At 34.5% G+C, this 24,406-nt stretch overlaps 1 protein-coding gene across 1 annotated transcript; it reads right to left on the reverse strand.

Moving 5' to 3' along the window:
- Positions 1–1,556: 1,556 nt before the first annotated feature.
- LOC107981348 lies at positions 1,557–23,810 on the reverse strand. Its single transcript, XM_031923933.1, has 5 exons — positions 23,797–23,810; positions 22,427–22,428; positions 6,150–6,558; positions 4,982–5,150; positions 1,557–1,726 (listed from the first exon to the last, which is right to left on the reverse strand). The coding sequence occupies exons 3-5, from the start codon at positions 6,250–6,252 to the stop codon at positions 1,621–1,623; spliced, it is 378 nt and encodes a 125-aa protein (XP_031779793.1). The 5' UTR covers positions 6,253–6,558; positions 22,427–22,428; positions 23,797–23,810; the 3' UTR covers positions 1,557–1,620.
- Positions 23,811–24,406: the final 596 nt, after the last annotated feature.

The raw sequence follows: 24,406 nt of genomic DNA on the forward strand, positions 1-24,406 counted from the left end.
CTGCCATGAGTGCCAACACGGCGTGATCGCAAACTGACGACATTTTGCCTTCGTTCGTGCCGGTGTCATACAGCCGGGCACTCATGGCTGTCATTCTGACAAAGTTTCGTGCCGTCGCAATGTGAGCACGCGTGCTGGCACGCTGTGCCGCCAAAATGTCAACATTATGACTTCCCGAATGGCAGGAAAAAAAAATTGTTGAAAATTCCAACGAAAGATGTCTTGGGGACGTCACAATGACGGCACGAGCGGCCAGCATGCGTGACCCCAAAATGCCCGGCACGCGATGTTATCGGGGTTTAGGGCTAGGCGCACCATACACCTTTGTTGTCATCATAAAAAGCGTAATAGTATTGGTATTATGGGACTCAGATATCATCTGGGCAACTGGAAATATTTTTCCGCCAAATCTAACAACAATAACATATAAAAAGAGATCAGAAGAATAATAGTGTTGTACAATCTTGACTCGTTTTATGAAGCTCCCAGAAGCATCTATTGAAATGTCCACTTCATCTAATTCATTTGCTTCATTCCATAGTTTTATTTGTACTTCTGTCCAATACATAACAATGAGTGGATAGGTAGAAATCATTTTCACAGCAGAAATATCATCCATCATCTCATGCAGTGACTCGATAGGATTTCCTGGATAATTTTCCAATTTTAAATCTTGATCTCGAATTTCTTGTCTTGCTGTTTTATAAACAACTGAATTACTTAGTAGAGAAGGAATTATATCTGAGTTACCCATCAATTTTTTGCTTCTTCTACCTTAAAACGTTTAGGCTTCATGTGCCTTAAAGAGTGTTTAGCAATTTCACGACATTCCCTCGCCAAATGTCGTTTATTTTTATGTTTTATATGATACGTTTCAAAAGTTTTGATATGAAACTTTATCAATAAATCGTGCTTTGTAGGTTTCTTTTCACAAGTACCGCACTCAGTACACCATCCATAGAAATAAAGATATGGCAGATTTTTTCTCTTGTAAAATTTATGATCTTTAAATTTATAGCAGCATTGTAATTTCGAGGCTCTCCACATTTTGTCAGCGACGATATCAGTACAATCTCCTTTTAGTTTATCATAAATACGATTATCCCTGTATAATTTTTGTATAGGCTTAATTTTGTCCCACGATTTTAAGTCTAATTCTATGTCAAACTCTATTGCTTTTAGTGTGGTATCACCATCACCTTCATCACTATCCCAATCACTGTCTTTTGCGTTATCAGATTCAGAACCACTGGATGATTCCATGATGATAATTTGATCAAATTGGTCCCTGAATCAGAAGTACATATATCATTTATATAGGGGGAACTTTTGAAGATTGAAGACAGTATACAGTTTGCACCACGAAGCCCTGCGATGAGATGTGTATGCACTCGCCAGACAATCCTGAGACTCGGTGTCCACATGCCAAGACTATAGTAGTTCTATCAAAAAGACATTAGAATAAATTACAAACTGTGCCACTATTTTAATTGATTTATATTAATAAAAGTATTAAAATGATATACTAAAAAATATTGAGAATGATGTAGAGAATCAAGAATTTAAAAAAATGCACTTGGATCGGTAATCAGTGATCAATTTCCATGCTGTTGACACCCTCTAAGCGATGCTCACCAAGGTTGCTGCTGATGAAGTTAAACGATGAGTATGCAGAGCAGTCAGACTTTTCTGGGACTCGATAGACTGGTCGTTGAGTGAAAAATATCTGAAAATTTCATGAGATCATTATCTATTATGGCTAGGAAATATTTGATAATAAGATTGTAATCGTTATAGTGATCCTGACTAAATGTCAGTCCACAATCAACAAATGGCTATAATAAGCGAATAGAATCAATTGTTGATTTTACAAATCTTAAAATAGAAGCATTTACTTTTAGGATGAAATCAAAAGCAAATTAGTGGTGTTTTGAGTAGATGAAGTGTTTTGAAAAGATGAAAAGCAAGTTTTATTTGTTCTCAATTGTTTGACTAATGAGCAGCATGTGCCACAAGGATAATCATGCACTTTGTAAAAATATAACTAAAACAAAAGACGCGAGTGTGGGGTTTAAAGAAATCCAGATCCTAACCTTAACACTAAGCACTTGTTGATGAATAAAAAATATAGATTCGCTCATTTTAATAATGTTTTTTGTACAATTCTCTTTTTATACTTGCTCATATACTTAGTACTTACTTTCGTAAATGGAAGATGTGTATAGTTTGAAATCCCGACTGTTTCAGATGCCTGCTATATCAATACAGAATGTACACCGCGATTGTTGATAAAACAGATTTGACATTAAATTTAAGGGTGTTTTACACTACACCTGATTTTAACCCACACAGCATGAAAGATTTCAATGAAATATTTCGAAATATTTCAGTGAAATATATCCACGGAATATTTCTGAAACCTTCCAGTAATATTCCATAAAAGAGCTATCAACCGACTCAATGGAAATATTTCGTGAAATATTTCAGAAATATTCCATAAATATTTTGTTGGAATCTATGAAACTCCTTTTTAAATATTTCAATATGTTCTTTAGGAAATCTTACATAAATATTTCATAAAATATTGCTCAGAATTATTTACTTACTGAAATATTTTGCGGAAGATTTTTGGAATCTTTTTTAAACATTTCTTTGGAACTTTTGTAACGAATTTTTAAACATTTATCAAAAAATTTATGAAATATTCCATAGATATATCTTGTAAACTTTTACATAATTATTTCTTGATTATTACAATGGAATATTTCTTAAAATATTTATGAAATAATTCTTTAATATTTTATTGGAACTTTTCAAATAAATTTTGGATATTTCTTGAAATATTTCAGGATTATTCCATACATATGTCTCGCAAACTATCATGTAATTATTTCGGAAATATTCCAATGGAACATTTCTTGAAATACTTATGAAATCATTCTTTAATATTTTATTGGAACTCTTAAAATAAATTTTAACTCTAGCTGCCTGCACATGAAATCACACTGGATTAATTATGTGTTTGTACCTGCTGTCAAACTATGGAGTTATTCTTTATATTCAAAAACAAAAGGGGTTCGAATTAACGAACTAACAGTTTATCCGCTTACATGATTTCAATTATTTTTCGTATAATTTGATCCAAAAGTTTAATATTACTAACATTAACTAGTTTACGAAAGCCGATGGCGTAAAAGCAAAGATACAAACTGTTTGTGTATTTACTATAATTATATATATAAAATAAGATATATTCACGGTGTCGTGGTACAGTCGCCGGACACAATAACTTTGCTTTACGCGCCACAACATGGCGGCGGGTCTCTTGTTGATTGGGCTTTCAGAACAAGGTGGCGCATCGGCTTCGCAGTCGCATAGACAGCGAACCACGGCCATAAAAAGAAGAAGAAGAAGAAGGTTAGGACGGTCATGACGTCAGATATCGCTTTCCTGACAGTCATGACCGATCTAAGGAGCCCAATTAACAAGAGACCCGCCGCCATGTTGTGGCGCGTAAAGCAAAGTTATTGTGTCCGGCGACTGTACCTTCAAGCAATTCGGGAACATTTGAAGAATATTTCACGGAAGATATGTGGAATATTTCTGAATTATTTCAGGTGAAATATTTTATTAAATTTTTCAAATTTCTGAATCATCATTTCACTAGTAACTTATAGTGATTATTAAACTTAGAAACATTTCAGAAGTGTTTCTCAAATCTAGGAAAGAAATATTTTATGAAAGCTTTCTTGAATGTTCCGGAATTATTTTACTGCAAATTTTCCAGTAAATATTAAACACAGAAATAATTCAGAAATAAATCAGAAATATTTTAAAGAAATATGTTACGGAAGCTTGCTTAAATATTCCAGAATTATTTCAAACACAAATCCCAGGAGACTGCGTGCCACAAAATAATTTAGAAACATTTCAGAAATATTTCAAGGAAATATTTCATGAGAGATTTGCATGGCGGGACATTTTATGAAATGATATTATTGCAGTAATATTTCTGAAATATTTCGTGAAAAATTTCAGAAATACTTCTGAATTCTTTCAAAAAATATTTCAATATAGGAATTTGAGGGACATAACATTATTTCAGAAATATTTCGTCTAAAGATTCCTGGAAGATTTCAAATATTTCGTCGAAAGATTCCTGGAAGATTTCAAATATTTCGTTCCAATATTTCCGAAATATTTCGGAAATATTTCATGCTGTGTGGGAAGTTTTTGGCAAAAAGTCCTCAAAATTTCAGGTATAAAAATTTTGATATTAAACTTGTCAATTGCATTTAAATGAAAAATAAGCTTTTCTGTAACTTGATAAATAGAGATATTCGTTGTTTTTCATCGCCTAGTCAATGTGTCAATTATGATGATGATTCGGTAATGTATATCTATTATTGCAAAATGAAAAATCTGACAAGCAGAGTTATGAGTATGGAACAATCTCCTTTGAAAGAGGTAAAAAGAATGAAGGTCAGTATACCCGTTAGTTCATCATCAGAATCCAAAAGAAGAATGCAACTGACAAAAAAGACAATCATGCAAGAAAGATTGTTTGAATTATCATGTAATTCTATGGGAGATGAAAGACTTAAAAAGTCATCGGTAAAAGAGCCAGGAGTCAACAAATCTTTTAAAAATTATCCAAGACAACAACATAATAGATTAAGAATGCAGAAGGGAAACAAATCAAATAGGTTTGTAAAGCCAACTAGTTCTTCAGAAAATAGATTTGAATTAGAAGGCAACAAAGTCTCTTAAAATTATTCAAATCAAGATAATAGATCAAAAACAAACGACAACAAGTCAAAGAAGTTGATTGTCCCTAGCAACTCTTTAGATAGTAGTCTAGATCTCTCAACCTCTACTAGCTCTGCAGCGAGTAATGTATCATCGTCTCAAAGTCAATTGACTTCTTCTGATCATCATTGATCATTCAAAGAAATGCCAAACAACAACAATGTCAACTTACAGGAAATACTGGTGATTCTTCCCGTGCACAAGAAATATCTTCTGCTCCATTATGATGATGATTCGGTAATGTATCTGGCTTCGGTAGTGTATTATTACTTCTTCTCTGATTCGTTTTCTTGACATTTTTTCTACGTTCATAAAGTCAAGCCCATCGAGCTTTGGTATTTCTGTAAAAGAATATTGAATAATTATTATAAAATTTATTCTATCGGAGAATCTGATTTAAAGTAACATACGTTAAAAAAATTCAAAAATTGTCCTACAGACTCAAAAAGTTCTACAAAACAAGAACAATAATGCAATTTTTAAAACACATCTATTCAAATTCTTTGGTTTAAAATTGTTGTGTATGCCTTTTTGAACGCAGTGAATAAGGCACTAAAACATTTGAGGTCAAGTTAAACAAGATAGATTCCGTAAAATTTCATTCTAGAACATCTATTTCATGATCACAAAATATATATAGATAGAAGAAATAAATCAATCCTTCAACAGATAATGCTAAAAAAAAGTGGAATTATAAACCAATAATTAATCAGCAAAGAAAATCATAATATGTCATTACTCGTATAGTGTTTATTTAAAATTGTAATTAAGAACTTAAAAAGCCAGATAATAATATTTTCTGACTCAGTTACTCAAATAACTAGTTCTTTGAAAAACTGGATATTATACTGTACAAAGAGAGTAACGCAAACAAGAAATCTGAGTGTACAATCCAAACAATCAACAAACTTGAATCAAAATAACAAAAACTCTATTCAACTCTACAACACTGTCTACTGCACAAAATTAAACTAAAACTAAAAATGTACAAACGTACAAAAACTTCTTATGATTTTGTAAGTAAATACATGAAATACTTACACATAGCCATTATTTTCAGGTGGCAAGTACACTGGCACATACTGCTTTACGTCAAGAATAAAAGGCATTAAACTTTCACAATAAGACTCAGATGGCCAATCTGGTTTTTCAAAAGATTCTGATGATTCCTTTATTTCTAAATTATGCTATTTTGGTCTACCAGTTGGTTCCATAAAAACAGTGGAAAATTTTGTATAATCTGGAGTTTCACTAAAATGATCTAAATTTTCTGCAAATTAAACAAAAATACAATTTTTCTAAAAATTATTTCTTTTAAAAATTATTACTTGTATACTAACCCCTTGTGATTTCTTTAGCCTGGTTTTCAACGGTTTTCAAAACTTGCAAACTAACACCGAAATCAATTTGTAATTTCTGCGCCAACATCTGTCTCTCAGACATAATATCACAGGAAAGTATTGACTCATCACCACTTCATTGCATACAGAATTGTCCACGACTTGTTAAAATGGAGTTTAAACTTTCATCTTGAATGCCATCTCTTCGGGCACATTCTAGAGCATTGTAAGCATCACCTTTGATTCGCCAGAATATACTAGTTAAATTTAAATGCAACCATGAAGTATTATTGCGCATCAAGCCATAGGCCACTGTGTGGCCGAGCTCGTTAAGATTCATATTGGGTGGGATAAATTTCATCAAGCCTTTTTGCTGCTGCCGAGTTAACTTTTTCCTATCACGCATAGCCTGTAGATGAAATAAAAGGCATTAAATAATGAATAAAATAAAATGTGGGATTTAAAGTTTTAAATGTAATGTTCAATTCAAATCTACAATTATGCAGTTCAATGTTTTTACACATGTTTGCTTATAAACGTTTAGGAAACGTTTCTACAAAGTTTGTAAATGTTAAACATTATTTGTTACCTTTAGCTATATTGTTATATTACATGTCATGCGTTTCCATTCCTCTTTATTAAAGTAATATACACTAAATTTTTTTCTTATATTCCAAATCTCAAATTTTATATGAATCCCTAATTTTGCAGTACATAGTATGGATCAGTCAAGACGTAAAATAAATGGATACAGCTATAGGCACTGGAAACGTAAAGTGAAACAACAAACTGAAAGGTATGAAAGGCGAATACAACAAAGTTTTTGTTGGTCTTTAATCCCGGCAAAGGAATGCACAAATATTAGCGAACCATGTAGTAGTGATATAAGCAAACAAAATGATAAGTTATTGTTATGTAATGATCAACTTACATCAAGTTTTACGAATTGCATTGATAATGTCAAAGAAAATGTTAATAGTAGTATTAATCATGTAGATAAAACAAATATAGATGCGCCTGTTATGTCAGAAATGTTTTTAGAATCTTTTCGTATGAATTCAAATGAACGTGATATATTCTTTGTAGGTAATATAATTAATAGATACAGTGATACTGATTCTGATATCTGAAAATGAAAATCAAGACCTAAACATGTTTAATAATGTATATTATGAAAAAAAAAAACGAAAGCGCAAGAAATGAATCCTTTATTAAATCTACTTCAGAAGCCTTAAAAACAGTTATCACTGAATGGTCTATCAAATGTAATATTAACCATTCAGCAATTACAATTTTGCTGCATGCAATACAAAAGGACATAACTTGCCTAACTTTGCCATTAGATCCTCGTACGCTTCTGAAAACCCCGAGATATACAGAAGTAGACAGCATGGGAAATGGTCATTATGTTCATTTTAGAATAAAGAAATGCGTACAAAACATAATATATTCTCGTCTATCACGTGGTATTGAGGATAAGAATATTGATTTGACAATTAATATTGATGGTGCTCCTTTAGCCGAAAGTTCTGAAAAAGGTCTATGGCCTATACTAGCTTCTGATAAAATCATTAAAGATGTATTTGTAATTGGTGTGTATGCAGGTGAAAGTAAGCCTAGCGATGCTAATGAATTTTTAAAAAAGTTTGTCGAAGATTCGGTTGAAATAACAAACAGTGGATTAATAATTGAAGAAGATACTTACATTGTTAATATTTACGCTATAATTTGTGATGCGCCAGCAAAAGTGTTCGTATTAAATGTTAAATATCACAGTGGATATAACTGCTCAAAATGTACAATAGAAAGGGTTATGTTCAAAAGCGTATGTTTTCCTGGCGATATATCGACCTTAAGAACTGACGAAAAAATCCGACAAAATGTTTATTTAGGAAGTTATCAACAATCTGAAAGCATTTTGAATAAAATACCTAGGCTGGGATTAGTCACAGGAGTCCCACTTGATTTGATGCGCCTTGTTTATTTAGGTTGTACACGTAAATTACTGTATATCTGGTTATTTACGAACATTGTGCATAAATTACCATAAGTCAAAGTAGATGCTATTTCATCAAATTTATTATTTTTGAAAAATCATATACCATACGAATTCGCAAGAAAACCAGAAAGCTTAAAATACGTTAAGCGTTTTAAAGCTACTGAATTGAGACAATTTCTTTTGTATACAGGATTTATTGTGTTAAAAACTGTTTTAGCATCAGATATCTATATAAATTTTTTGACTCTTCATGTTGCAATAAGAATTTTAAAAAATCCGCTACTTTGCAAAAATGAATTGTATTTAAAATATGCTGAAGATTTATTAAAGACATTCGTTAAACACTTTCAAAGACTGTATGATCCACAATATATTTCATATAACATACACAATGTACAACACATTGTAAACAATGTAAAAAAATATGGATATCTGGAGCAATTTTCAGCGTTTCGCTTTGAAAACTCAATTCGGATATTAAAGCGCTTAATCAGAAAAGGCGATCAACCTCTGCAACAACTTATGCGTAGGTGCGCTGAAATTTAAGCTGTGGGAAAAAAAACAGAGTATCTAAATAAAAAAAAAATTAAATTATCTCAACAGCACGACGAAGGCTCACTATTGCACGACTGTGCTAACGTTGTGCAGTATAAATGTGCGCAATTTGAAACTTTTAAAATCAATTGTCTTGATACTAAAAATAGCTGTTTACAGGTGGATGGGAAGTATGTTATAAATGCATTAAACTTTATTGAATACAGTAATGGTGAAGTATATATTATAGGGAAAAGAATGAATAAGACATGAAGTTTTTATAATCTACCTTGCTCGTCCACCGACTTCAATATAGATATAGTTTGCGATAGCGAAGAACAGATATCTTCGTGGAATATAAATAGAATAACATCCAAGTTTTGTAAATTTCCCTATGAAGACAATTTCGTGGTTATATACCTATATTGCACTCACATTCAGATTACAACGAAAATTAATTTATTTCGCGCGCTGTATCTTCTATACTGTAAGATACCATAAGTCGTTAGGAGTAAATTAGTTATAAACAAATGTTTGGAAAAGATAATTGTATACATATTAGGTATAAGAAAGAAAGTGTAGCGCTTCAGCAACGTTTCTACAAGGTTTCTGCCCACCTAATGTTGTTTACATTACATTATATCGTGGAAAATATCGCAACCAAGTTTACGCTTAGATTAAAGATTGTTATACGCTTAATACTAACTTGTGTATATTTGCAATGTATCTACAAGAAGAATCTGTGCATGTGAAGAATGATCAGCGATTAGCCAGCGTGAATTCGAACGCGCTCTTCTAAGAAACGTGGAGAAGAGAGGGGATGGAGAAAGAGCGCGAGTGTTGACGAATGACAGTCTAAGCACATAGCCGCGCGACCTGTAGGCACCCGATCGCGTCGACTTCGTGGCGAGCACACGAATTTTTGTACTTTTCAACGCCATAACAGAGGCAACTTATGCTATCAGTGGTAGAATGTCGATCCAGGAAGAAGATGTGACAGGAGACTTGTTGAAGATGTCGGAAACGTGGTTGATCGTCGAATTCACGGATAATTCCGTAGCCGTCATCCCGGATTTCTGGTTAAGCAAGAATAAGCAGAAAACTTACTGGCCACCTTATAGAAAAGATACGCAAAACACAAAGGCGGCACGAAAACGACAAAATCCGCAAAAGAATTGGAGGATGTACGATGTTAGTCGAATATTATCGGATAACAACAGTAAGTATTATTAAAAACTGCGCAAACTTCTCGAGACAGACGCAAATTCTTTTTTCTTCAGCGACTTATGAGGCAGCGGCAGAGAAGCTTCCCGTAGCTTTTAATGAATCAGATGTCGATTGTGAATTTAGTCAGCAAACAAAAGTACAAGAGAGCGATTTTACCGAAGACGAGGAGACCACTGACGGCGAAAAGGGCGTACTTACCTACCAAGATTTTCCAACAGGCCCTTCGTCAAGAACAATTGACGATGAAACTGCAATCAGTATTTCTACAGTCAACGACCAATTGCCGCCAACAGAAGCAAGCGCTGATAAAGAGGCAGAAGGTGATCCAAAATAAATCAGCATTACTGCTGGATTGACAGGTAGACAATTTTATTACATGCCAATCACAGGAGTACACATATATATCTATATAATCATTGTTATTAGAAAAAATTAATGTTTACATTCATTGTCATTGCAAACTGACTCACATATTAACCAAATATTGTTTTACAGAAATAACTGCTACAATCTGTAAGCCAATATCAAACACTTTCGCAGCATTACAAAATGAAATATCAGTGGACGTAGTCCATGTGTCGGTTGTGAAATTTATACCAAAAAATGTTTGATTAATTATTTTTACAATACAAGTAAAATCGTTATTGCTTTGGGGCTTAAGACCAACGATAATTTTTTTAGTACACGATGTGTTTAATGGATAAACTCTTGAATATAGTAAATATTGCAGAGCATCTTCTCGTGAATTATAAGATGCCATTGCGATGCGCTTTGTATCTCTTGACAAACGAGTGTTGTTCATGTTTTAAACAAAACTTGTAATACTACTGTGAAAACTGATGTGAAAACGTACGTCTGTTACTTAATGACGTAGCAACTTGAATACTCAAAGACTGTCACAGCCATCCTTTAAATACGTTTGCGTGAAAGGGTAGTATACGTGTTTATACAAGAGAGGGAAAGAGAAAAGAGCGTGTATGAATAATAACTCTAATGACTAGAGTTTGGTGAAATTTGTGTTTAAATATAATTACCTAGATAGTACGCTATACCGTCGGCCCACTAAGGCTGATAGTATCGGACAGCGACGCTTCACTGATGCATTTAAAATGTCTCATAAACTCAGTCGTTCAAACGCAGCCTCAGTAATGACGATGCGTCGTTATCGTTCTTCGACCACGGCGCTGAGGGATGCTGTCAGGGATGTGAGAAGGTTGTTCCGGGAATTTATCCAGACGCAAAGCGCGGTGTGTATCGGTGTCTTACATAGATACAGGGTGTTTAAAGAGGATTTATACTCTTTAGAAACCGTGTCTATAGTGCTTAGAGCACGAGGAACCGAAAACGCACCTGAAGCAAGAGCCTTGATGGGTCATTTACTTCGACTGAGAGAGGGTAAATATTTATTATTAAAATTCGTAATATATTAGTTAAAACTGCGACTTTAATATTATTACTTATTTTAGGTCTACAACGCGAGAATGATGCTCTCGACGTTGTGAATGCAGAGCTACCTGGAGACGTGTCATTCGGTTTAAATGACGAGGACCATCGGGACGCCGAATTGATGGTTTTGGAAGAGTTTGACGACGCAAGTTCTAATCATCATCGTCAAAATCAAGAAGAATGTGTGAATAGCATAGGTGATTATAGTGACTCTAGTGAGGGCGGCTCAATTCTAGGCAGTGGCTGGACCAGTGATTTGAGTGGCTGCTTCAATGAGTACGAAAAAATACGTACAGTGGAGAACCTGGATGAAGAGTCTATGAAGATTCCGGACGCGCTATTGGAAGAAGTAGCCATAGCAGCTGAGGAAAACTTTTCACTAAGTGATAGAAACTTAGCAGATCACCCTGAGGTGACCTCAGCGGAGCTCCAGGAGGCCGCAGCAGCGGAATCTAATGAAGCCGCAGCAGCTGAGGTTCAAGAGGTAGCAGCAGAGCTTCAAGAGGCCGCAGCAGCGGGGGCTTCCGCGTCAACAGCTGCAGACCTTCCAGGAGCATCTGAACCAGTCGTCCCGGAAAATAGTGAGTACTTTGCTGTAGTTTCGGATAGTATAGATTACTATCCTAGATTTAAGACTAATGCTAGGGAAGTTAATTTAAAAATAAATGAAGATGTTTTAGTTAGCGATAGACCGGATGATTTACAGAGATGTATGCGGAATTTATTTAGTTATATAACTGAAAATTGTGCGTCGACTGATTACGTAGGAATCACAATATCTAGTAATTTTCTACCAAACGGACCGTTACATAATTTTAGATTGTTGACCGACTACCAATTCAACGATCTCTGGAGGATGATAGATCTTATCACTCAGAGTTCGCGTGAATTGAAAGTTGATGACACGTTATGTATTAGAATAATTAGCATCACACCGCCTACGGGTAGAGGATCCCTAACAAATTATGATATTATAAAATCAAAATCCGTAGTTAGCATAGTTAATAGAGACGCTAAATGTCTACCGCGCGCGTTAGTCGTAGCCTTAGCGCACTGTGCAAACCAGGAGCAGGATTCGCCTATCGTGAAGAGCGAGTGGGAACGGATACGAAAAAGTAAATTGAAATTTCAGCTGGAAAAAGCTGAAGAGTTGTGTAGAAACGCAGGTGTTGATATTAATGAAACACTTGGTTGTGGGTTGCCCGAAATAAAAAAATTTCAGGATTTTTTAAAATTAGGTGAGACTATAATTAACATATACACGTTAGAGCAATTAGGTACTGGTGACTCAATATTTTTTGATGGTTATAAATACGTAAAATCTGAAAATATAACTCCAAAACGTTTTTTAAACATACTATATAAGCAAATAGATAATGAGGTAGGTCACTTTGACGTTATAACCAGCTTAACTGGTTTAACAGCTTGTTGATATTACTGTCCCTTTTGTAACAAAAAATTAAATCTTAAATCAACGCACAAATGCGCGTATACGTGTGACCGGTGTATGACTTCACCTATGTGCCCGAAAAATACCGAAATAATAAAATGTCGCGATTGCTCACTTAATTTTTACGGTGAAACGTGTTACAATAGACATTTAAAAATAAACTCATTTAATAAAAATATCAGCATCTGCGCTGCCGTGAAAAGGTGCAACACTTGTAATAATATCATATCCGTTGAACAGAACGCTCATGAATGCGGTAAATCATACTGTCCCACTTGCACATGCGTAAGACCGTATAATCATTTGTGTTATGTACCGATTGTACGAAATAAAATTAAAAAAAAATGTTGAGAATACGGTAGATAGCAAAGCCATAGAAAAACCAGCGCATGCTTTTCTTTTTTATGACTTTGAAACTACCCAAGAGGAAGAGTTCGAAGGTCTCAGTAAAACTTCTTTTAAACATAATGTAAATTTAGGTGTAGCGCAGTTATGCTGTGAAAAATGTATTGATTCAAATATGAATCAAGAATGCAAGTTTTGTGGCGGTGGTGTAACTATTGTGTTCAAAGGCTCCAACACCGTAAAACTATTTAGTGAATATATAATAAATGCAGAAGCGTCAAAACCAAAAAATATAAAACAAATTGTGTGTATAGCACACAATAGTAAGAGCTTTGACGCTCAATTTATATTAAAATACTTTGTTGAAAAAACAAACATTACACCTAAAGTTATAATGAATGATACTAGTATCATGCTTATGACTATAGGTGAAGGGCTCAAATTTGTTGACAGCTTAAATTATTTTCATATGAAATTATCTGACTTACCAAAAGCTTTTGGTTTTTCCGATGATCTGATTAAAGGTACGTTTCCGCATTTATTTAATAAAAAAGAATATTATAACTACGAAGGTACTATACCTGACGAGAAGATTTTCTCTCCAGACTCCATGGGTGTTCTCGAGAGAGAAAAATTTCAATCGTGGCATAAAGAGATGCGAGAATCTAATTACGTTTTCAAATTTCAAACTGAAATTTTAAAATATTGTAAAACCGATGTTGACATTCTTAGAAAAGCTTGTTCAGCGTTTAGAAAAAGTTTTGTAGAAGTAGGTGGTACATGTCCGTTTGTTGAAGCATCGACAATTGCTAGTGCTTGCTCGAAAGTTTTTCGCAAGAACTTTCTCAAACGTGACGAAATAGGCATAATACCGCCTGGTGGTTACAGGAAGAAAAATACTCATTCTAAAGAATCTTTAGAATGGTTGCTTTTCAAAGAGAAGGAGACAGGATTCGACATTCAACACGCTGGTAAAGGAGCTGAGGTTAGGCTCACCGAAAACATTTTGGTTGACGGTTACTATGAATCGGTCACCGGTGATCGATACGTTTTTCAATATCATGGGTGTTTTTATCATGGTTGTACTTCATGTTATAAGGGTACCGAACGCTTAAAATCTGTACATGGTACGAATTTCGAAGAAAAATATACGCGAACTTTAAATATGTCGGCTCGAATAGTAAAGGCTGGGTATATATTAACTGAAATTTGGGGTTGTGATTTCAAAAAAATAAAAAGTAATTTTCCAACTGACATAAAGAGATATATTGACAATCACCCTCTGTTATGGTCGGACACTTTGAATCCTCGCGATGCCTTTTATGGTGGTTGAACGGAGAATACCGTAAATTTGGCAGAAGTAAAGGAAGGTGAAACGATCGATTATGTCGATATATGTTTGCTTTACCCTTACATTTGTAAAACAGGTAAATTTCCTATAGGCCACCCTGACATTTTTGTGGGGGACGAGTGTAGGCAATTAACCGGGGATAATAACTGTTTAAGTAGGGTCGAGGGGTTAGTAAAATGTCGAATTCTGCCTCCACGTGATTTATTTCTTCCTGTACTACCTGTGCGAATGCACAAACGTCTAATGTTTCCGCTTTGTAGAACATGCTGCGAGAATTTAGAGCAGGAGGATTGTAACCACGAGTGTTTAAAAGATAGAGAGCTTACAGGCACTTGGGTATCGGAGGAGTTGAACAAAGCCGTTAGTTTAGGTTATAAAATTACTGCCATATATGAAATATGGCAGTACAAAGTTAAACATTATAATTCAGAGAAGAATGAATCGGGTCTGTTTGTTGATTATATAAATAATTTTTTAAAATTAAAACAGCAAGCTTCTGGATACCCCAGTGACTGTAACGACGCGCAATCACGTGAGAACTATATTTCAGAATATGAGCGAAAAGAGGGTATAAAATTAGATAAAGAAAAAATAGCTAAAAATCCTGGCTTAAGATTTTTAGCTAAACTTTGTTTAAATTCATTTTGGGGTAAGTTTGGCCAGCGAGAAAATATGGGCGTTACAGAAATTATAAAGGATCAGGTTAAGCTTATGGAAATTTTACAGACATCTGATAGAACCTTGAAAAATGTATTACATGTCAATCAGGAAACTTTTTATATCAACTGGGCTTACACAGACGATAATTATAAACCATCATCTGTAACAAACGTTAGTATAGCCGCTTATACTACGGCTCAGGCTAGGTTAAAACTATACTCTTAGAAAAACTTGGTAGGAGAGTGCTGTATTATGACACTGACTCCTGTATATACTTAAATAAAAATACCCCTGGAGAGTACAAGGTACCTACAGGATGTTTCTTAGGTGATATGACTGATGAGCTTGAAAGTTATGGTGTGAAAACTTATATCGAATCATTCGTTACAGCAGGACCGAAATTTTATTCGTATAAAGTTAAAAAAACCGATGGTTCCACGCATGAGGTGTGTAAAGTTAAGGGTATTAGTATAAATTATTCAACAAATAGTAAAATTAACCATGAAAAAATAAAATCTTTAGTTTTAAATAAGGGTGATAGAATTGTGCATAATTTTACTTCAATCAGGCGTACGGCGATGCATGATGTCGTTACATGTAACGAGTCAAAAACATGTAAATTAAACAGCATGAAAAGACGCTCAAATAGCGTTAATTCATCAAGTCCTTATGGATTTAAAAAAAGACGTATAAATAATTAAGTTTAATAAACTTTTTATTGTAAATAAAAATTAAGAAATATTTATAAAATGTATATATTGTAAATATTTTGTTTAGAAATATAAATCAACTAAAATTGTAATAAAAGTCGAAATATACGGAAATCATTTTAAAGAATGTAAAAATTTATTTTATTCGTTATATACATAATGTTAATTTAAAAAAATTTTTGTTTTAGCTTTAAATTCAGAGAGCACTGCTACTTGTAACGTACCGACGTGTCATTATTTCCCTACATTCAAGCAGAGTTTGGAGGGTATAGCCTGGAGACAGGCTATAGGTTATTTACTTAGGTTAAAGTTGGAGAAAAATAATTATTATAAAAAATATTTAGATGAATTAAGTGTATTTGCGAAGGTCTGCAATGTAAAGTTTAGTGCCCAAGTCAAATATCAAAGCAAGTGTGAGTGGTGTATTATATGTAATAGTAAATTTTGCAATACCGATGATTGTCCTCGAAGAGTTACAATAGTAGACTATGAATATTTTTGTACTTACTCAAACAACGCCAAAGTCACCGATTTATTACGATGGATCATTTACTGTGATGTACTATCTATTCAATTTACTATAGATAACAAATATAATATTGGAGTATGTACAGATAACCATAGATGTCCTATACGTGCGGAAAGACGCACTTTGTTAAACGATTTTTTCGGAATATAGATGTCATGTCATACACACCTTTTGCCCATAAAATGCTTTACTATTCAGAATGGCAAGACGGTTACTTAGAATACGGTAAGGACATCGAATTTCATGAAGGCCCTCCACAGGATGATGATTTTGTGTCGGATTCTAGACCGAAATTAATAGTTATTGACGACCTTATGCGTGAATCTTCCAACAATACGATTTGTGATCTTTTTACAAAAGGTTCTCATCATCGAAATTTATCATGTATTTTAATCTCACAGAATTTATTTCATCAAGGACCGAAACAAAGAGATATTTCGTTAAATGCTAACTATATTGTTATTTTTAAAAATCCACGAGATCATGCTCAAATCCAGCATATGGCGCGTCAAGTTTATCCTGAAAATTCGAAATTCTTACAAGAAGCTTATTTCGATGCCACGACGGTTCCTCACGGTTATTTACTGTTAGATTTAAAACAAAGTACTCCTGAATCATGTAGAGTGCGCACATGCATTTTTCCTGATGACAAGCATCAATATGTCTATATTCCACGTAATATAAAAAGAAACGTAGGTGAGACTGATTTACCAGTCCTGCGTATATAATGGCACCGTCAACATCTAGAACGTCACTCGATGCTAAAACAGCGAGGATATTACATGCTCTGTATCACTTAAACAAGGAGCAGCGAAAAGCTGTACTGAAAAAAGCAAACCGGAATCTAATAAAAGGTATCTGCGAATGTGCTTTAAACACATTGAAAGGTAACGTACCTTTAAACGCAGTACAAAAAGTCAAACTCAAAAAACATAAATCAATCTTACGTCGTTTATCAGACAAAAAATCGAAAGGTTGGAAAAATAAAAAACGTTTGATTGTTCAAAAAGGTGACGGGTTTATAGGTGCGTTACTAGCACCTGTTATAGGTACAATTATTTCGGCATTAATACCAAGTAGGCAGTAAAAATGCAACACGCCCGTAAGATGGTACTAGTACCTCATGACAGTATAACTAAGTTACAACAACAGCAGCAGCAGCCCCTGAATAATGACATGTTACTAAGCAAAAACGAGGTCGTAAAGATCTCAAATAGTGTACAAACCCCTGGAAACCATTTATCACGATTAGATTTTGAAATGAATGAAATTTTAAATTCTTCTGAAAAAGACGAGAGAGAAAAGTGGCAAAAATACAAACAGGTGTTAAAAGGATATTTATTTTTTGTAGAAGATCTAAAGAAGAATATTAAAATTTCAAACACGCCAAGTGTTAAAATAGAAGAGCAGGAGTATGACATTGACATGGCAACCATTGCTATGTCAGTACCAGTAAGCTATAGACATAAAGCTGAGTTAATGCTACAATTTTTAAAAAATTCAAATAACTCATCAAGATTAACCTGGAATGATCGCGGGACAGTAACGATAGATGGAGTTACTCTTCCAAATTCAAATATCATAGATCTTATAAATGATGCTGTACGTAGTAGAAAAGGCGTGAGAGCTACAGGACGTGAACATTTCGGTTGGTTATTACTCGATGTCGGGATGCCTTTAGAATTTATCGGGAACACTGAATTATATAAAGAAGGAAAAAAATTTACGCCACTATCATTACCTTATTCGAGGTCTAACAACAGTAGTCTTTTGTCTAAACAAACGGCTCTTCAAAACTCGCTATACACTTCTACACCTATACCTAATAGAAAATCAACTAATGATTCAACGTCTTTGAATAATAGTTCATATACAGATGCTTCGACAATAATAAATGCAGCAATAGACAACGTGGCCTCCGACGACGATACCGTCAACAGTTCATACAGAGTACGAAGTAAAAGAGCTAGAAGAAAAATCGGTAAAAACAGTAGTGGTAGTAATAGTATACAAGCAGGTGGTTGGTTAAAATTTCCTATGTAATTTGTAATTTGTAAAATAAATAAATATGGATGAAGCTAATCAGTTTTTAAATAAAATTTATTATAACCCAAAAGATGAAGCAGGCTACGCAGGAGCCTATCGCCTTGTCGATAAAATCAAGAATAAAGCAGATAAAAATAATATTTACAAGTGGTTAAGAGCCCAAGATGCTTATACATTGCATAAACCAGTACACCGAAAATTTCAAAGACTTCATTATAATGTACCGACTATAGATTCTGTGTGGGAGGGTGATCTTATAGAGCTTACACCATTAAAAACTTATAACGATGATTTTTCATATTTACTAGTGGTTATCGACGTACTAAGTAAATATGTCTTTGTCGAACCTATTAAAGACAAAACTTGTTTAACCGTTACAGAGGCGTTTAAAAAAATTCTTTCGAGAAGTAATGATAGAACGCCTATAATATTTCATACTGATAAAGGTGGTGAGTTTTTAGGCCTTAAAATGCAAACTTTCTTAAATCAAAAAATATAACTCACCAGGTAACTAGAAATCCAGACATTAAAGCAGCTATTGTTGAAAGATTTAATCGTACTTTAAAAGAACGGATGTGGCGTTATTTTACACATAAAAACACAAAACGTTACATTGATATTCTGCAAGATCTAGTTTATGGTTACAATAATTCTAGACATTCTACAATTAAGATGGCGCCAGCAGCTGTTACTATATATAATGCCCAACAGGCTAAGCGTAACATAGATCTCAGGTATAAAACACAGGAGAGAAAACCCAAGTACTCAGTTGGTGACATAGTGCGTATAAGCAAAACAAAAGGCACCTTCGAGAAAGGTTATGAGGCTAACTGGTCAGAGGAAGTTTTTAAAATTATCAAAGTATTAAAACATAGAAAGCCACCGGTTTACGAGCTCGAGGATTTAAATGGTGAGTTCATAGACGGTATATTTTATGAGGAAGAACTCACAGTCATAGAAAAAGATTTAACCAACACAGAATACAAAATAGATAAAATTATTAAATCAAGTGGTGAAGGTAAAAAGAAAAAATATTTTGTTAGCTGGGTTGGCTACCCTAGTAAATTTAATTCTTGGATACCTGCTAAAGATATAAAAAAAATCTAAACAAAATGAAGAAAAACCAGTTTTATATGATTTTACCTAGTAATAGTAGTATGAAAGTATATCCAGAGAACACCACTGCCTGTTATGTCACGAAGCTACCTCAAGAAATCAATTTGCACGGTTCGTGGGAAGTAGGAATTTCTGAAATACACTTCCCGCGCTCATTTTTACATTTAAGAAAAGAAGATAGAGATATAACAATGTTTTCAACTATATCACCTTTATATAGAGATATATACGGCAACCAACCGGCCCATAACCTAGAAGTAACCGCATCTATTCCCTATGGCGTTTATAATAATTTTATAGAATTTTTAGAGCATTTAAATGAAATTCTATTAATAAACAATTCACATATGATATTTAGATTTTCAATTGAACATAACAATACCTACGTTTTTGCCGAACGCACATGCAGTGATAAGCTCTGCAATTTTGAACATTCAGTGCAAATGAGTCGTGCTGCATTAGATATACTAGGCTTTGCTGAGGTTTCTGAACGTATAAAAGTAGACAGTAATCCTGCTATAGCAACTCGCCCTGTTAGTATTCTGAATGCACTACCAAGATAATTGTATATTTATACAGATGTATGTGAACCAACGATTGTTGGTGACGTACAAGCAGCTCTACTGCGTATAGCCCCTGTCAATTACAAGGATTATGTATTTGCTTCTAATCAGTATCAAACTTTTACACCTGTAAACTACGTACCTTTAATAAGGAATTGCTTTCGAACCATTACAATAGATATAAGAGATCATCTGGGCCTTGTAATACCATTTGAGTGTGGAACGTCGACGGTGACACTTTATTTTAGACAAATAACATAACTTTATTTAACATGACGCATTACGATCATTATTATGAGGCGCAAGTCGGTAGTGGTGGTGTCGAGCATGTATATACAGGAGCCCCGTATCAGAAGGGTCATGGTGGTATAGGTAGTTTTCTCGGAGGTCTCTTTCGTAGGGCGTTGCCATTTCTGAAACGAGGTGCTCGCGCAGTAGGAAGAGAAGCACTCAGAGCAGGCATGCATATAATAGATGATGTAAGTGAAAATAAATCCAGATTCAAACAAGCTCTACGTTCGCGAGCCCGTGAATCAGGTCTAAATTTGAAAAAAAAAGCTGAAGAAAAAATAGAGAGTCTCATGGAGGGATTTGGTTATAAAAGTAGACAACAACGGCGTAAACGTCAGTCGAAAGTTAACCAGCGTAGAAAGCACACTACACGTAAAGCAAAGACGAGGAAAACAAAGAAAGTCAGTCAAAAATCAAGCAAGAAAAGAAAGACACGGAATATTAAGAAGAAAACGCGTTCAGTACGTGATATTTTTGGTCCCGCTTAAGAAAAATGGCTTTTCTTCACGCTCACTCTTGCGAGTGTGCAAAATCCGAACTTGATTTATTCACTCTACCGCCTACTCAGACGTCTATAGAAGGTACTCAATGGATTGAGTATAAACCTGTGACTAGTATTTCTGAAGATTCATATTTAGAATTTCTTATTCCTGGAAACTCAGATGATTATATTGATTTGGCTCATACTATGATAAATCTCAGTGTACGTCTTGAAAAAGGAGATTCACCCGTAGAAGATAAGACTTTAGTTGCTCCTGTTAACAACTTCCTGCATAGTATTTTTAACCAAGTGGACGTATTTTTTAATCAAAAAGCAGTTTCACCTCCGAGTAACGCTTACGCTTATCGTGCATACATAGAAACATTACTTAATTATTCAGAAGAAGCTAAAAAATCCCATTTGACGTGTGCTCTATGGTGTAATGATACACCTGGCCATATGGATGCAGCTCTACAGACACCTAGCAGTGATGGAAAAACAGTTTTTTCCACTAATTTAGGGGCTTGTGCTCGTCGTGACTACACTAAAGCTGGTAAAACTATTGATTTACTGGGCCATTTACACGCTGATGTTTTCAATCAGGAAAAATTTCTCCTCAATGGAGTAGAAGTTAGAGTTCGTCTTATACGTTCCAAAGATGCTTTTTGTTTAATAAACTACGAGGCTGAAAATGTAAAAGTGAAAATTCTGGATGCTTCATTACGAGTACGGCGTGCTAAGATTAATCCCGGGATTTTGCTTGCACGCTCAAAAGCTTTATCTAAAGGTACAGCTAAATATCCTTTAACACGTGTTGAAGTAAAATCCTTTACTTTACACACTGGTATAACCGGAGAAACTTTAGACAACATTATTCTCGGTCAAATACCAAAACGTATAATAATAGGCTTAGTTTCAAATAAAGCTTTTAACGGCAGTAAAAAAGAGAATCCGTTCAATTTTCAACATTTCAACTTAAACTACTTGGCAATGAGTGTAGACGGGATACAAATACCTAGTAGAGCTATACAGCCAAACTATCCAGATAGATATGTAGATGCTTATCATACATTATTTAGTGGCACGGGTATTCATTTTGTAAACGATGGAAACGATATATCGAGGACAGATTATCCCCACGGTTATTGTTTATACGCGTTTGACCTCACATCTGATCTATCTGCAAATTGTAATACACACTGGAATCTGATAAAAAATGGCACCATTCGTTTAGAATTACGATTCGAAAGTGTTCTACAACAATCGGTTAATTGCATTGTATATGCCGAATACGACAATATTCTTGAGATTGACTCAACTCGTCAAGTCATCGTTGATTTTGGAGGCTAGCTATTAGAAATTTTATGATTCACTTACTGTATATAATGACCACTAATTAGCCCTTTTCACTACGTAACTTAGGCCTCCTACTGATAACAAAACTCATTACGTTGTACGGCATTAGATATAAATTACAACTGCTTAATATGACCAGCAGTTTGAAAGGTCTTGTGCTTCCTACTCTACACATCTACAACAGCTCGAGATTATGGATTATATAGTCGACGTTTTGGGTTTTCGTGACAGTGCTGACAAGTTCATGATCAAAGAAGTTGCTGTTGTTTCTTTAAATAAAGAGTATATCACTCACTGGATCGCGACTGCACCCCATTCATTCTCAGACTTACCTATCAAAATACAAGTACACAATAATTGGCTTACAAGTAACGTTCACGGTATAGAGTGGTTCGAAGGAGATATTCCATACCGTCAGCTACACGCTAATCTTAGAGAATTAGCAAGAACAGCAAGACAGATTTTTGCTCGTGGTGCTGAAGAGACAAAACTTATACAAAGTATAACTACACGCCATATAGAAAATTTAGAGGATTATAATTGTCCATCTACATATCATTTACCAAAACGAGATATTTTCTGCTGTTATCACGGATCTCTACATCACGGTACTCATAATTGTGCTTTAAATAATGCCTACAGACTTAAAGCATGGGTTAACAAGAACATTGCTCTTTTGACTGCCCTGGATGCTCACTACAGTTATTCGGATCCAAGACTCGTTTATCGAACCCCCCTGATTGTACAGGAGCTAGCGGGTCTTCAACGAGTATACGTGTTGAACCATCTAGTACTCTGGATTATTATTATTCAAAACAACAGAAGAAAAATATTAAATATACAAGACCTCCAACACCTGGCCGCACATTAGAAGAACCAATATACGACGAGGTTTCGAACAGTGGCTATTATACAAACTCAGTACCGTCGCCTAAAACAAACTCTACGTATATACAAGATGAACACGAGTCAAATACGGGATGTTCTACGCTTATTAAGAATACCTTCAGCGGGTGTATTCCCTGCCGACAGGATTCGTCGGACATTGACGAGACCGACGGGATGCATATTTAATACAGATATACACACACAGCCTGGATCTCATTGGGTCGCTTTATACATTGACAGACGGGGCCACGGAGTCTTTTTTGACAGCTATGGAGTACCGCCTGTTTTTCCACACCATATAAGAGCAGTGCAGCGTAATACTATTTTTTATGAGTGGAATACTCTACAATTACAAAGTCTAAACTCTAAAGTGTGTGGTCAGTTTTGTCTGATGTTTTTAGACTATATGAAACGTGGTTATTCATTAGAGAAATTTTGTAAATTATTCACTACTGATTATAGGAGAAATGATAAAATTGTAGAACGTTTTTATAACCGTCTTCGTGGTTTCACAGTCAAATTTAAAAATAGTAGTAAATATAAATATCATGTAGGTAGTGGTCATAAACGTTATTCGAAATATTGTATTCAATCATGTAAACCTAAAATATTATAAACAATTTGTATGTAACATTCCAATTATCACTATTAGAACTATTATTAAAAATAAATATTATAAAATTTTATACTACTTTTCTGAATAAATTAATGTAAAAGACATTTGCAATTGTTTAAAAATTATTTATTATTACATTTTTCCTTATTTACCGAAACTGAACATATATCCTGCACCTATTATTTATTTAGTTTTACGTAATTATTATTGATATTTATTATTATTATTATAATTATTATTATTATTATTATTATTATATTCATATGAGCGTGTATAGACGCTTTCGAGCAGGTGCTCGCGTGCACACACACATATGCCTGAATGTGGAGATGTGTGTACACATATGCATACATACGGACGTGTACACATATGTATGCATACGTACGGACGTGTACACATATGTATGCATACGTACGTGCATGTACACATATGTATGCATACGTGTTAGAAGGTGCAGAAATCTACCTCACCAACACATAGTTAAAAGGACGCCACATGTACACGATGCATTGACAGCTGCTGAAGGGAGGGGGTAACTCCCACAGACGCTACAGCCACGCTATATCGCTGGCTAGAGGGGGGAGGTAGACAAACCAACCACTCTGTCCACCATCTTGGACCTAACCTTGTACGAGCGTCAGCTGTTCCC

The sequence above is a fragment of the Nasonia vitripennis genome (genome assembly GCF_009193385.2).
Source record: "Nasonia vitripennis strain AsymCx chromosome 2 unlocalized genomic scaffold, Nvit_psr_1.1 chr2_random0002, whole genome shotgun sequence".
Lineage (NCBI taxonomy): Eukaryota > Metazoa > Arthropoda > Insecta > Hymenoptera > Pteromalidae > Nasonia > Nasonia vitripennis.

What these genes read in the sequence shown, in the direction of transcription:
- LOC107981348 (XM_031923933.1), bottom strand. Translation starts at nt 6,252, where the DNA reads ATGTCTGAGAGACAGATGTTGGCGCAGAAATTACAAATTGATTTCGGT. An exon ending in GGCTAAAGAAATCACAAGGG is followed by an intron (nt 5,151 to 6,149) that starts GTTAGTATACAA and finishes ATTCTTTTACAG; the next exon opens with AAATACCAAAGCTCGATGGG. An exon ending in AAGAATCACCAGTATTTCCT is followed by an intron (nt 1,727 to 4,981) that starts GTAAGTTGACAT and finishes TGAAATTTTCAG; the next exon opens with ATATTTTTCACTCAACGACC.